This window comes from Camelina sativa, chromosome 13 (genome assembly GCF_000633955.1).
Source record: "Camelina sativa cultivar DH55 chromosome 13, Cs, whole genome shotgun sequence".
In the NCBI taxonomy this organism is placed as follows: Eukaryota; Viridiplantae; Streptophyta; class Magnoliopsida; order Brassicales; family Brassicaceae; genus Camelina; species Camelina sativa.
In genome coordinates, this window is record NC_025697.1 from 12,001,502 (window position 1) to 12,017,329 (window position 15,828).

The 15,828-nt window shown below is 35.9% G+C and overlaps 3 protein-coding genes and 1 pseudogene across 3 annotated transcripts in view; 2 read left to right on the top strand and 2 right to left on the bottom strand.

The window, feature by feature from the left end:
• Positions 1-1,410, top strand: part of LOC104736505 (pentatricopeptide repeat-containing protein At5g24830-like) — a 3,727-nt gene extending 2,317 nt beyond the window's left edge. The window contains exon 4 of the mRNA XM_010456507.2: positions 997-1,410. The gene's annotated coding sequence lies outside the window, so the exon portion shown is untranslated. The remainder of the gene's footprint in view (positions 1-996) is intronic.
• LOC109125153 (pentatricopeptide repeat-containing protein At5g24830-like) lies at positions 3-1,410 on the top strand (the record flags this gene model as incomplete). Its single annotated transcript, XM_019234549.1, has 1 exon — positions 3-1,410. A coding segment is annotated over one exon (891 nt), but the record flags the coding sequence as incomplete, so codon positions are not given.
• LOC104738158 lies at positions 6,829-8,755 on the bottom strand (annotated as a pseudogene).
• On the bottom strand, positions 14,395-15,724 carry LOC104736506 (tRNA (guanine-N(7)-)-methyltransferase-like). Its single transcript, XM_010456510.2, has 2 exons — positions 15,613-15,724; positions 14,395-15,297 (listed from the first exon to the last, which is right to left on the bottom strand). Exon 2 carries the CDS (start codon positions 15,290-15,292, stop codon positions 14,537-14,539), a length of 756 nt encoding a protein of 251 aa, XP_010454812.1. The 5' UTR covers positions 15,293-15,297; positions 15,613-15,724; the 3' UTR covers positions 14,395-14,536.

The following is a 15,828-nucleotide window of genomic DNA, read 5'->3' on the forward strand; positions in this document are numbered from 1 at the left end:
CTAATTCAGTTGTGTACAATGTCATTATTCGTGGGTTATGTTCGAGTGGAAACATGGTAGCTGCTTATGGGTTCATGTGTGACATGGTAAAGAGGGGAGTAAACCCTGATCTTTTCACTTACAACACTCTCATAAGCGCCTTGTGCAAAGAGGGAAAGTTTGATGAGGCGTGTGATCTGCATGGTACCATGCAAAATGTCGGTGTTGCTCCTGATCAGATCTCATACAAAGTTATCATTCAAGGTCTATGTATACAAGGAGATGTGGACAGGGCCAACGAGTTCCTTCTAAGCATGCTAAAAAGTTCTTTGCTTCCAGAGGTTCTGCTATGGAATGTTGTTATTGATGGTTATGGAAGATGTGGGGATACTAGCAGTGCTTTATCTGTCCTAAATCTAATGCTTTCTTACGGTGTTAAACCAAATATTTACACCAACAATGCGTTGATTCATGGGTATGTGAAAGGCAAAAGGTTCTTTGACGCATGGCGGTTCAAGAATCAAATGCGATCTACCGAAATCCACCCAGATACTACCACCTATAATCTGCTAGTAGGTGCTGCTTGTACATGGGGTCGCTTGGGGTTGGCGTTTCAGTTGTGTGATGAAATGCTGAAATGGGGATGTCAACCTGATATCATTACTTATACTGAGCTGGTTAGAGGGCTCTGTTGGAAGGGTAGATTGAAGGAGGCCGAAAGCCTTTTGTCGAGAATGCAAGTAACTGCTGGTATTACAATGGATCATGTTCCTTTTTTGATACTAGTAAAGAAATATACCAGATTGCAGCGACCAGAGGAGGCGCATTTAGTTTACAAAAAGTGGTTAGTGACGAGAAACGGAGGAGTTTCATGTCCAAGCATCCTAAAGCACATGCATACAGAAGAACAGTAATGCGTTGGTTCAATCGATAAAGAGAGCAAGTTTATCCTTCCTGAAAGGCCCTTGATTAATAGTTTGATGGACATCTGAGTTAAGTTCAGTTTCTTTTGAAAACATAGAAGATCTGACATGAGGAACAACAGAACCCGGTTCCAGATTAAACCAACACATTACATGAGGAACAACAGAATCTTGGTGGAGTCACAAGAAGTCGCTTTGTTACATGCGAGGAATCCTCAAATGGTATCCCTCTGTTCCTTGTTTTGGGGAACATTTAAAATGTTTTCTTCGCATCTCTCACAAACTATAGTTACGCTCAGGTTTTGATGGATGATTTGGGAGTTCGGCACTCACAGGGCTGTTTCTTCAATAACTCCCAATGTACTTTATTGTCTGAAACATCCTTTCATTACAATTTACTTGAAAAATGTGAATACGTCCCTTGCAAGCATGATTTTTGGGTCGAGTACAAGTGTTGTATTATGCTTATTGCAATACAACTTTATTATACTGGTATAGTTGACACTCAGTTGACGCGTCATGTGAAAGTTTATCATGTACAAGATACTACTAACATAAATCTCCATCCTTTTGTCTTCATTGAACCATAACTTCTTAATATCTATATAAACACTATCCTAAAATTTTCAAATTAAGAAAGAGGCTTTTGTTACAACAATAAAATTACTGGGGAATGGTTGGAAAGAAAAGAACTAACCCAGCTTTACTAGTCAAACATGTATTATTTGTGGAGGTTAACGTAAATATCAAAAATACATATAGTATAATAAAGAGTTTTTTAACGAATGAGCCCCATTCTCAAACCAAAGTTGTGGGTTCTACCACATTCACTTCGTCCTTTTGCGATTTACTACATTATAAATTTGAAAAGACCCATATAATATAATTTTGAAGTTGTGTCGATGGTTTTCCCAAAAAAAATAAATAATTTGAATTTAGAATATGGAAACCGTGTATGTCCTATCTTTTCAACTTCTCGTCTGATTAATGGTTTTAATTAGTTTTTTTTTTCTTTTTCTTTACTACTCGACCTCTTCGTCTCTCCCACTTAATACCCAACCCGAGAGATAGTCATACAAGTTTACTGCTAATTTCGTCGGAGCTTCTCACAGTCGCCGGTGTTTCTATGTTTAACCATAATTGCGCACGGTGGAACTTGTATGTTTAACCATCTATTCTGCAATTATCACATAATTGCAGATTCGTTTATTGCTGATTCTGTTTTTATCCTATCAGATTGAACTGCAACTTGAACGGTGCCCCCCCCTGCGGAAATGGAAACTAAAGGTGACGTCGGTCAGCACACCGTAGATCCTTCAGCAGTGGGCATGACCCCCAATTTAACTTTATTCAGAAGAAAGTACTATTGGAGATGTTGTCGATTCTGCTGACCCAGTTTTGTCGTAAGTTGTAACGGAACTTTATAAAACTTTATTATCTATTGCTTCTTGTAGACCATCTTATTAAAGTCGATATCGTTTTGTCTACACAGAGGTACCCCCGCAGTTGAGAACAACGCAGATCCTCCAGCTGTGGTCCCTTCCCCCAACTTTGTCCTTATTCCCGAAAGTACATTTGTGGAAGCTCTCGAATATGCTGACCCAATTGTGGAGGATCTCGAATCTTCTTCTCAAATTATGGGGTAAGTGATAAATGGACATATATTCTCTTATTTTGTCTGTGGACAACCATGTTTTTATTTTTGGATGATTTTGTCTACACAGAGATCTTGGAGATTCTCATCAGCCTACCTCAGACCATGTTGAAACCAACGATGGACATCTTCCTGTGGGGTAAGTGATAAATGGACATATATTCTCTCATTTTATCCGTGGACAAAATTGTTTTTAATTGTGGGTGATTTTGTCTACACAGAGATCTTGGATATTCTCATAAGCCTACTTCAGATCGTGTTGAAACCAACGATGGACATCCGAACGTTCATAACCAGAAGATGATACCACTGCTATTATTGCATTGTTTATTGGGATGCCGCTTTGGTTTCCCGCTTACACAACAACATCCTCATTCTCGTCCTCCTCTACGTTCGTCCTCACCATGTTAGGATCCCAATCCTGAGGATACTCCATGTTAATTCTTTCAGTCCACTCATCGTAATTATACTCCAGACTGTTGTCCCCTTCCATAAAATTGTCCACAACTGGTTCTAAAGTGGACAATGGTTCTACAGTAGACAATGGATCAACAACATTACCACAAGTGGGTACTATGTCTACGTTAATCAGATTGTCCCCCATTTCTCTCAGCTCGGTCACCGGTACATCACAAAGGCTTCCCCATTGCCCACTTCCTCAGCATGGTCAACAACCAATAAATTGTTGACCACAAGGTCAACCACCATTATATTGTCCCCCGATTCTACTTCAGTAACCACATTGACTTCATACAGACCATCTCTAACATTGTTGTCCATTTCCCCATTGTCCACCAAAAGAGCTTTTGTGGACAACACCTGAATATCATTGTCTACTTTAGAAAACTTATCCAAATTTCCAGAGTTGTCCACAACTTTTGTCATCTTAGCCTTATGACTTGCTTCTATCTGCTCCACAAACGCCACCAAAACTTCATCATCAAGCCCATCGTCTTCTTCTTCCACATCCATACCAACGCACTCGTTTCCAATTTCGTCACTCTTTTCTATAACAGCTGCCGACCCATTAAAATTCACATAGAGATATAGTCCACCATAATTGGCCATCAACCCCTTGAACTGATTCCAATCAATTTCTGAGTTTAACGCAACCGGAGGCATTTTTCCTTGACTCATAACCCCCACATCCCCTCTAAAGCAAAAGCTCAGGTTTATGGTGGTCTCCAATACTCGGACCCTGAACACTTGGCTGATTATCTCTTTCAACTCTACCAATGACGTCCCGCTGTTATACCCTACACACCTAGACAATTCTCCCACGCGAGGAACAAATTTCCAAATCCCGCTGGGTGCACAAGTCCACTCACCAACTAAAACACATACACTCTCTTCCATATCTTAAAAATTTCACGCCTAGTTATTTGAGATAAATTTTCAAAAAATAAATCTTTTATACTACAATAAGATGGACAATAAATGCAACAAACTGAATACCAGCTCAAAAAAAAAAAAAAAAAAAAACANACACAATAAATACTAACCTACCTGCGAATTCGTCCACCATAAAAACCTCAATATCTTCATCTTCTACGCTTAAACGGTGACAGACAATTCCTTATCTTTAATTTAGGGATAATTCTCTTTATTTTATGCTTCATTTTCTTCATGCTTCCTTTTACCCAGCAGCCCCCCCCCTTTTTCCACATTAAATGCCAATTCAACTTGTCGATATTATTAATGTCCCTGAGTCCACCGAACATGAAGTATATTTCGCAGCAAGAGATGTACCACATGGTAGAAGCGTCATTTGATATCTCTCCTTTTGGTACATTGAAAAAGGTTTCTGAAATGTGGTATAATTGAAAACTTCTATATCCAATGTGGTACATTGGACTAAATTCCCTATAATAAAATCATACAATGTTCTTTAGTTTAGTCTTCTAATTTTTTTTTTATCCACATCAATTTCTCTAATGTTTTAGAAAAACTTGGAAGATGAGATCAAATCAAAAGAGGAGGATCATACATATTTTTATTTTACCTGTAAAAAATTAAAGAAAATTTATCAAAGATGTTAGATATTTTTAAAATCAAATCAGAGAGAAAAAAGCACACATAGAAAAACTAAAAAAAAGAAAGTAGAAAAACAAAGCATATATAATGCGGACAGTAGTAACAAAAACAAAATTTCACCTTATAAATATAAGATTTTTAAAAGAAAATTTTTCATTATTCTACTTACCCTCCAAAAAAAAGAAAGAATATATATGTTACACTTTAAAAGAAAATTGTTATAAACTTAAAATTTTGGGAGAAATAACATTGATTTGATGAAATATTAATTTTATCTTACTTTTTACGAATCTATTTTTCTGAAATTAAGTCCTTAAAACAAAAGAAAAATCTATGAAAATGAAAAGATTTTTTGGAAAATAAAAGATTTAATTTCCTTATCTTTAAAAAACTCATATGATGAATATTTTGAAGACCAAAATATGGTGATGTATTCTATATCTCACATCAGCATAGAGAGATTCTCCAATTCAGCTTTTCAAATATCTCGGTCCAACAATCAATAACATAAAAAAATAAGAAAAATCAGTTATTTAGAAGGGAAAAAAACTAAACACAAAAAATAAAACAAAATATGAGAAATTTTGATATATATAAAAAAAGATGATGTTCATGAAAGAAAATTACTCAAAAGTTTATTATCACCATGATGTTCATGACCAAGATGATAGTCTTTTTCGTTTAGGGTGAAAAAATCTGTAGCATAATTAAAAAAAATAACAGGTAGGATTAGCAAAAATTAGATCTAAAATTCTTTATTTATAATGCATATAAAACCAAATTTGGCCATGAAAAAAAAAACAAAAAAAAACATACCTTATGATCCTATTTTATTGTCATGATTACAATTGAGCTGCATAAAAAACAATACAAAATATATAATAGTGATGCAGATTGTGAAGAAATCTATTATTTTTTAGCATAGAAGAATTGAAAAAAAAAACACTACTGACAAAGTAGTACGAATGAGTTTATTTGGTAGATTGACGTTTGGATAGGTTATTTATAGTGTTAGGTACAATATCAAATCAAATAAATATTGGTGAGCAAGTAAAGAGATATTTTAAATATAATGATTATTACGAAAAAATTCATAAGATTTACAATTTATTTAGATATATATATATATATATTTGATAAAATTATTTTATTTTTTCCAAAAAAAGGATCTTTTAACCGTTATCCTTCTTTGTCGACGAACCTGAGAGGTTCCTCCACTTAAATTTTCTTGCAAATTCTCAAAGAGATCTGTGAGCTCTCTACTCTACGAGCGCCGATTTCTTGCCTTATACATTGTTCATCATGAATTCTTCTTTTTTATTATGCTCTCCTTTTCCCTTCATTTTCTCAACCTGTTTTCTTAACCAAATCAAATCTCTCTCAGAAACAACAATAAAAAATGGGAATGAGCTCTAGATGTCCACAGGTGATTTTACTGTAGTAGCTCACCACAAATCAATTAGAGTCAAAACAATAATCAAATCATATATATTTTGAGCATGTTCCAATCATTAAACAACTATAATTTCATTGAGCATGTTCCAATCATTAAACAACTATAACTTCATTGGGCACAGGAGATGACATAAAGTTTTTTATTTTATTTTTAAACTAAAATTTGCTCCACAATATACTTAATAAATATGTCTAGTTAAAATATTAATTACAACATAAAACGAAGTTTGTCAACAAAAATTGAAAAAATTAAACATGGTTCACTGTATAAGATTTAATTTGTCCAACAACACTTAAAATTTCATTCACAATATAAACTAAAGATAATAAGAAATCTTTTAATAGTAGTCATTTTATTAATATTTGTTTAAATGAATATATTTTACTCTACAAAATAAAATAAAAAGAAATAACTTAAGTATTGGGAAATGTAGAGAATAAAAATCGATTATTTTCTTATAATTGGTGATTTAAGCAATGATTTTTTTTTATTTTTTTTTCAATTTTAATGGGTACTATTTTGTACTGATAAGAAATACGTTACCGAACTGAAATGCCTGATAACAGAACCAAACATTTATTTCGGATAACTTCAGTAGGATTTTTGTAGATAAACCTTGTTTTTGTCACTGAGAGATTTTTGTTTCTTCTATAGAGAATCAGTTAAATATAAACAATGATAATGTATATACTTATGAAGTACGCATTCACAAATCTATCTTCATATATGATACGAAAATTTTCAATAATCAAACAATTCATAGATTAAACTCATTATATATGTATCTCCTACACTTTGGCTTCTGATTTTATAATCACACCATTTGTATCACAACTACCACCTAGAGAAGAAGAAGAAGACCTCTGATACGTCGCATTTGATCTTCTAACAGAGGCCAGGGGCTGATCCGTTAACATCATCAAGCCGCTTCATCATCCAGTCGATGATATCACGACCGACATCCTCACGCTTAGGTTCAAAGAGAAGGTCGTGTAAGAAACCATCATAGAGTTTGATCTCTTTGAAAACTGATGGTGCCTAATTATACAAATCTTGTGAAGCTAGTGGATCAGTGACTTTGTCCGCTGTACCATGGAGAACAAAGAAAGGTATTGTAATATACTTGAAATTTCGGGTCAAGTAAGCTGTTATGCGAAGAATCTCATGGCCTGTTCGGACTCTTATTGGACCCGTGTAGACTAACGGATCGGAGTACTTGGCTAAGAGAGCTTCAGGGTCTCTTGCCTCTCTTGTTTGCTCCTTTGAATTGGAACCTTGGGGCGACCAATGAGAAGATTGGAGCTATTGCCTACAAAGAAACATATGATCTAACGATCACCCACAAAATTCTCCAGCCGAGTATGACAAAGCATCTAACTTGAATACAGCAAAGGAGACTGACTTACCCCGACAATGGGATGAGCGGGTATGACACGAAGTGCAGGTGATGTTAGGATAATGCCAGCTAACTTATCTTCAATAGAGGCAGATGAAGCTGCCTATATGAACAAAAGGTAAACCCATAAGTCAGGACATTTGTAAACAATAAAATCTTGAAGGGAGCTTCAAATGTACCAGATAATGTACCTTCAAAACCACAACACCAGTAGAGTGACCAAAGAGGAAACACTGAACCCACAGGTTCTCAGACCTAATGTTTTCCGAAAAAAAGCTTTCTGTATATTTCAAATTAAGACACCAAATCACAAACCAACAACTTCAAATATATAACAAACATTCCTCTAGTTTCATCACAAAAAAAAAACAAAACAATTGATATTTGTAAAATCGTGAATTTACAGTGTCGGCAACAACTCCAACAATTTTCAAAGTTGACTTTCTATGTTTCATTTTTTTAAAAAGATTAGAGAAATCAATTTTCAAAGTTGACTTTCTCAGAATATTTTTAAAATTTTGTGATAATTTCATATATATTTTTTAAGATTAGTTGACCGTAGTGTATTTATAATAGTTAAAGATGTTTTTGTTCTTATTTATGGCTATTTAGTAATAAATAATATAAACAGATTTTAAACGTTTACTTTTTCCATGTGGCTCCATCAGAGCCTTTTTATCTAGGCATTGGTCCACTTAGATTTTATTCTTAAAGATAAACACTTTAATGTTATGTCAACAAGTTATTTACTTAAAAAGTTAAGTGACCAATAAAGAGATAGAATTCACAATAGGCAAATTTAACCACAGAGTCCCCTATGAAGATACCAGAATTTAGTCACTGATCTCGTATTAGCCCATCGAGGATCTGAGAATCCTTTGATCTAAAAATCTGAACCTGCAGCATAAAGCAAACCCTTGTCCAGTGCTTCCTTTTGAGATAATGTAAAACCTTCACTAAATTATCCTTTGATGTGAAATTATGAATCTGCAGCATCAAACAACCCTTATCCAGTGGTTCCTTTAAATTGTAAAACCTTCAATGTATTCTGCATATGTGGATGGCGAGGTGTTGATGACTAATGGCATAAACTGTTCACAGCAAATGACAGATCAGGTCTAATGATAGTGGTCTTTACACTAAACTCCTATAATATCTGCATCCATCAAGAAGTTCTCCACTATCTGCTGACAATTTTACAGCAGACTCCATAGGAACTGTATCTTAACCTGATTCACCCGGGATTTGAAGCTGATCCTTGTGCTGACAGATAGTGGTCGTAACACCCTAAACCCAGTGTCGGCCGACACCATCTGAACCTGATGACACGCAGGATTAGCTAGTTAAAACCTAATGTGCACTCAACCACGATCTAGTTGTATCGTCGTAACACTTCAGGATCGAATCCACAGAGACCAAATAATGCACTATGAAATTATGAAGATTAAATATAGTTAAGACAAAAGAGGAAGTTTTGTGAAACAAGCAATCTAAATAAAAAAGGAAATCAAATAAGCTGTTTTAAATCAAAAAGGAAATATTGGATGGTTAGATGGGGATGCGTTAAACACCGTTCTAGAACTCAAATCACGGTTGTAAAGCTAACCTACTTCCGCAGAGTTAACTATCTATGTAATGTATTCACTAAACCCTAAACCGTCGTTTGGACCTAGCAAACCAAGCAAGCAATAACAAGTTCAAGTTTGATAAGTTCACAAGGTGCCACAACTTCAACTTCCGTTGGCTAAGGTCCATCTTGCTCACCTATGTTCTTTTCTAGCAACTCAACAACACTTTCGGTGCCCCGATGAATTTAACCTATGATCATAAACTACGTAGCTAATCTAGTTTAGGTTTTAAGAACAACAATAGATGAAAAACAAAATAGATCAACCCCAAATCTAGATCACCATCATTAGAGAATCATAAACCTCTTTGAAACCCGAAACCCAATAGAGAAACTACTCAAACATGGAGAAACAGAAACAACAAATCAAAGATGAAGAAAGCATAATTGAATTGCAAAAGAATAGAAAATAGGGTTTAGAAATCTTCTCCAAAGTGTTAAAGGATTAGAGATCTTCTCCCAAAGTTACAAGTGCTCAAAAGCTGCGTAAAATAAAAGTTGTCTTTCTAGAGGTCGTGCCTCATGCTTAAATAGTAAAATAAAACCCTAAAAGTCTGCTTAAAACGAAAACGGAAAAGTTGCTTCGGGTACGGGATCGGTCGATCCAAAATGTGGATCAGCCGATCCAGGATGCTTTTTCTGTGTTTGCTCCATCTGCTTGCTAGTCCGATCAGTCTTCACCAAAATGGCTCCAGATGCTTGTTTTCATCCCCAAAACACTCAGTTTCCTTCAAAATCAACCTAGAACATGTACAAACTCATAAAAGACTAAAAAGATTCTAAAAGCACACTTTGACTCAATAAAAACTCAAAACAAACCTAAAAACTATGGTTAAAACCTATAAAATACAGACACATCAATGCCCATTAGCTACTGTAACCGCTTTCATTTATATGTATAGTAGTAGACATTTTTTATGAAGTGGCAAAAGCGTTGGTGGTTATGGTTGTGGGTGTAGAGAATTTTATATGAATATTTATATTCCATGTTAGTGGGTTCGAAATCTTTTCTCACAAATTAGACAATTAAACAAAAAGTTTCATCATTGAGGATAAGTCTAAAGCCACCACAAAATCTTGAGCTGGACCAACATACCATATACTACTATTGAAACGACCGACCTGTTTTTTTTTTGAATAAATAATAATTAATAATAGTAAATGCTCTAGACTAATGGTCCTATATCCACTAGCCACTAAACCACAATCAAACCAAACAGCGGAAATTTAACAACCAATACCAATATTCAATGATAACCAATAATAATATAACAGATATTAGAATATAACAATTATCCAATAAACCAAACAACATAGAACAAAGAACCAATAACCTACCAATGTTCTATTGACCCAACTCTAGCAACCTAACCATGCCAGACAACAATCAATCGAGTCCCTAGAATATCCTCCTCTTCATTGCCTTGATTCCACGATCACACTTTGCCTTTACCTGCACCACAAACATAAATTGAGATGCATGACTATTTCATAAACACTCAGGGAGGCAATCCTCCCATCTACTAGGCTATACACACAAGCAATAAGATCTCTACATGCCACAAACAACAATCAATAAAACAAACCAGACATTATAAAAATTATTGCATCATTCGTAGCAACTAAAGAAGGGTGTCGACTGACACTGGCAATCTGGTGTCGACCAACAATGGCAATCTGGTGTCGACCACCACCATGCTCGATATCACCGAACCCCTAGTTTTTGTCCACCGACACCTCCTCATGGTGTCGATCGACACTCCCCAAAGTTATTGAATCGTCCTCGCGTTGGTGTCGACCGACACCCCAACTGGTGTCGACCGACACTGATGATGAGCATCGATTTCCTTCGATCATAAACTCCGAAACTTGCCTCCAAACTTCTCCAATCCCCTCCATGCATCCTCAGAAGCAAAACCCAGCCATAACAGCCACGAAAAACCATAGAGAGCTCAAAGGAAACAGTCACATAAGCAACACATCATAGAAAAAACTAGAGATCTTAGCTTAGATAAGCCATGGTCATGCACTCACCTCTTTGCAGGAAATTCCTGACCAACCACGACGAATCCAGCCTTCCGAGCAAGCTTCTAACACGTCTCTAGCACTGGATCTTCACTCCCACATAAAGATCTCACCAAAAACGCTTTCAAATCTCACAAACTCTCACCAAAACCTTAAGAAACTGTTTCTCTCATTTTCTCTCTGTTTCAAGCGCCGACAAACAAGAAAAACACGACCTCGGTCGTTCTCCCACTTAAATATCACCGTCCTTAGTTTTTCTTAAACCAAACCGACCAAAATCGACAATTAAATCAAACTGGTCGAACCAGAAAATGTTGGTGTCGATCAACACCCATCCCCAAAATACACATTTTGGTTCATGGATGTTACAACTATTGATGAGTTTGTGGGCTTACTCAAAGCATGGGTCCACTTGTTTTTTTTAGTATCATTTAGGTCTGGGCAAAATATCCGGATCCAAAAATCCAATATGAACCCGATCTGATAAACCCGACTGAAACCCTTATCCAAAATTTTAAAATACTCGAGCGGGTTCTCAATATCTAAATCCAAAAACCTGATCCAAACCCGAATCCGAATGGCTACCCCAATATACCCACAATAATGATATATAGTAGTAATATATTAGTAATATTTATAATATTAATAATGTAAGTATCTACAATATTCAGATTTTTGGATATTTTATATAATTTTAGGTATTTAAACTAACTTTTAGTAAATTTGGGTAAAAGATACTTTAAATTTTTAGATAGATTGAATATTTTTGAATAATTTAGACAAATTTGGATGCTACAGTTTCGAGTTTGAGAACTTCGGGTAATCCGAAGCCGAACCCAAAATACCCGATCCGAAACCGACCTGAACCAAAGTCAAGAATTATTCGAACGGGTCCTATATCTCTAAGCCCAAAAATCCAAAATACACGATCTGAACCGGAACGGGTACCCGAACGCCCATATGACTATCATTAGCTAATAGACTGAACAGAAGAAAACGAACCAAGAAACGAGAACCACAAAGGAGTTATTGCCCCCAAGAAAGGTGAGTGTTAACTTTCCAAGAGTCTAATAAGACTTGGTGGGCAAGGAAAAAATTCTTCTTTATTTTTTTACTAGAGGGTTTAGATTTTATACAACTAAATTAAGGTGGGTAGGGTTTAAATTTTACAATTAGAACGAAACTATATCTAAGTTTGGGTTTACAACCGAAGTAGTTAGGGTTTAGATTTTACAATTACAATGAATTATATTTCGGTTTGGGTTTACAAATAAGGTGAAATTAGAACGAAATTATATTTCAATTTGATTTATAAAATAACTGTTTGGGGGTTTTATTTACAATGATGTATACAAATTTTGTTTTCTTATTTTATAAAGAGGTTTACCCCGAATATTGTCCTTATTTATCATCTTTTTGGTTAAGACGTTCATAGAGAGCAACATGGATATGGAGGGGAGAATGGAAACAAGGCATATAATGGTGCTCAAGCTAGACGAAAAGGGGAGAATGGAAACGAGGCATACACCAAAGACACTGGAGATCTTTGTATTTTCCTCTCCAAGTCTGAACCATTTTGTCTCTGCTTAGTAAGATACTAAGCTCTCTGCTTCAGTGTATTTGGTTTCATTTTTCTTTGAAGGACAGTGGAAATTGAAACACTCTGAATTCTCATCATGTACTCTACTTCCGGTTCAAATGGAAAATAAACTTTACTATGGTGTTCTGTTTTGTATTGAGTCCATATGAATCCTTGTTCTGTTTTGTGTTTGAGATTAAGATGTTAGCTTCCAGTTCCAGATGATACATCAAGTAAGCATAGTGAAAAAGTTTAAACACTTATTGGCTGGTGCAATCCTCCCTCTAGTGGGTTGTGCTTTGCTATGTTTTGTTTTCACATCTTATTGGCTATCATAATGCAAATCTACAACTGCCCTATTTTCACATATGACATAACCCGTCCATTCGTAAAACTTGTTCATCGATTAGCAGCAAAGTTAAAAACAAACATGTTGCCATTGCCAGCTTTCAGTCAAACAAATGTTGACAAGCCTTTGAACATAAGGGCACATACTCTTTAACTTCTTGAAAACGTCTCTGCGAACAAGTTTAACTTCTTGAAAACATCTGATGGGTTTCCCGCAAGTCCACCAAGTTTAACTACCACCACGCCACTAGGGTTAGCATACAGTTGCTGCAGTCACATACATAGAAACTGTAACATATAGCTTTACCAATGACAGATCATCAATAGAAAATCAGTTTTCAATGAAGAGAGAAAAATGGTGTGTTTGATTTAGTTATTAAAGGATATAGAATTTTGTTGTTTTTTCGTTTCTTGGTAAAAACAAAAAAAAAACAAAAAAAATTGAACACACATCATAAACAAAACACTCTCTCACTCAAAGCAGTGCATAAGGATGGATATAATTTGCTTTTTTTTTCTTCTTGTACACTCTCTCTGATTTCCTCAAGCACTCTTGTTTTCCCGAGGCTTGAGAACACCAAAAATGATCACTGCAACCATAATACGGAGAATGATAATAGCAATACACATTTATTTCCTTGAGTTCTTCTGTAAGCTCTTTGCTCTTTGAAGAGCCGTGATTCCTGATTGCACGTGGTCTACTGCAATTGACACCTATATTTCCCAAACAGTATACATTCATCCCCAAACAGTACGCAAAAAATAATACAGTATATGTAACTTCTTGTCCTAGACATATCTTGGATGCATTATCCCAATTTGACAATTTCTAAAAGTGATCATAGTTGGTCTTTTATACAGTTCTGGCTAACAAATGCAGTGCCTCTGTGAGCGGTGTAGCAGTCAAATGTTCTTGTGGTTGTATTTTGTGTTTTTAGTATCTCAATCTGCGAGGCTATATGATCTTAACATGCGTAGATGAATGTATGTAGATTGAGCTCACATTTCATATGTAGAAAGTGGATTGGTTCTAACCCCAAAAGTAATTAATTAAAAAGATTCTTTCATGTGGATTGAGAACAAGAAAAGTTTATTTGTTAACTAATTTGACGGAATTTTTTTTCCAGCCTCAACAAGTGGAACAGAACGAAGATTAACATGTGTAGCAGAGCTAGGTCAGGTAGGCACAGGCCAAAGAGACATAAATCTTGAACCAAATCATTGATGAGAAGGCGAGATGCATACAGATGGTGGTGAAGGGGGATCACTGCCAAGCAATTTATGAGGTACTTCTTTGGTACCTTCGTTAGGGAATAGTTGACCTCAAAAATAATGTATTATGCTTATTGCATTACAACTTTATATTGGTATAGTTGACAATAAGATACTATCATAAATCTCCAACCTGTTGGTCCTCAACGCACCATAACTTTCTGTAAACACTATCCCAAAATCTTCAAATTAAGAAAGAAGCTTTTGTTACAACAATAAAATTACTACAAAAAGAGACTGAAATCAAGAAACATATGCAATGCGTCTAAATATTGCTCTGAAAGTCTGCCCTCCATTTCTGGCAACTTTCTGTCCTTCCTCGGTAGCACTGCACAGAAGCTCGACGACAGGATCCGAATCAATCTCCTCTTGTGTAAGAGACTCAAACATGGGATGTTTCTCAAGGCAAGCCTTCATCCACTCTCCAAGCTCTTCCACATCAGTGATTGTGTAAATAATCCCACCAGCTCTAAGAACATAAGCATACTCATCAAGCAAATGAGTGCTAATCACTCTCCTCCTGTGATTCTTCTCCTTGAAATGTGGATCAGGGAAGAGGAAAAACATCTTCGAAAGCTGTCCTTTTTCAAAGTAATTCGGAATGTACTTCATCGAGTTTGTCCTAACAACCGAGATGTTCTCATACTGTCCCTCCTCCGAGCTTGTTCTCCTCAAGGCTAAGATCCGTTCCTTAACGTATTCAGTCACTTTGTCTCTCAACTCCATACCGATCATTAGCGTATCAGGGAAGAGCGTCGCGAGTGAAATTAGAAGGCCACCAAACCCGCATCCAATATCAGCAAACTCAACCTTCTTGGAGATTTTGTTGTCAGCTTCGACGAATTTAGGGAAGTGAAGTGAAAAGTCCTCATGAGCTGGAGAAACCGGAATCGGGAAGTGAGAATCGCTAAGTGGGTTACTATGAGCTCTTGCTCTGTAGAACCGTTTCCTAGGTAGCCCTGTAGATTTGCTGAAGGTTGGTTTCGTCTCACTGTCCATTATCACTTAAACACACACAAAAGATAATAACACAACAGTGAGTGACATAACCAAAAACATAGTCTTATTGCTAGTTTTTGTTCATTCGAGATCTGAACTAGCTTAAACATGGCAAAGAAACGAACTTTGAATCAACTGAGACCGAATCTGCAAAACCCACTAACATGCCTAAACCCTAAACCCTAATTTTCTAAAGTCTCTGTTCTATGAGAAGTTCTCAGTTCGAGAGCAAGCATGCTTAAGAGAAACCAGAGCATGGATTCATAGATACGTAAATACACTACGAGCACAATAAGGAGACTTAGTCATAAGAGGAGTACCTGATTCAATCTGGACTCGGAAATCAAAATTTCGAGCTCTTTGTTCTTCGCTACTAAAACCTTCCGAGAGAAGCAGAGAGAAGCAGAGAGAAGAAGAAGAAGATCTTACCTTACCTAAGAACTAGGGTTCCTATATTCTCAATGGACCCAAACCCATAACTTACTCTTAATGGGCTTTGCGACAGCCCATTATAATCTTTTGATAAACTACATAAT

What these genes read in the sequence shown, in the direction of transcription:
- LOC104736506 (XM_010456510.2), bottom strand. Translation starts at nt 15,292, where the DNA reads ATGGACAGTGAGACGAAACCAACCTTCAGCAAATCTACAGGGCTACCT.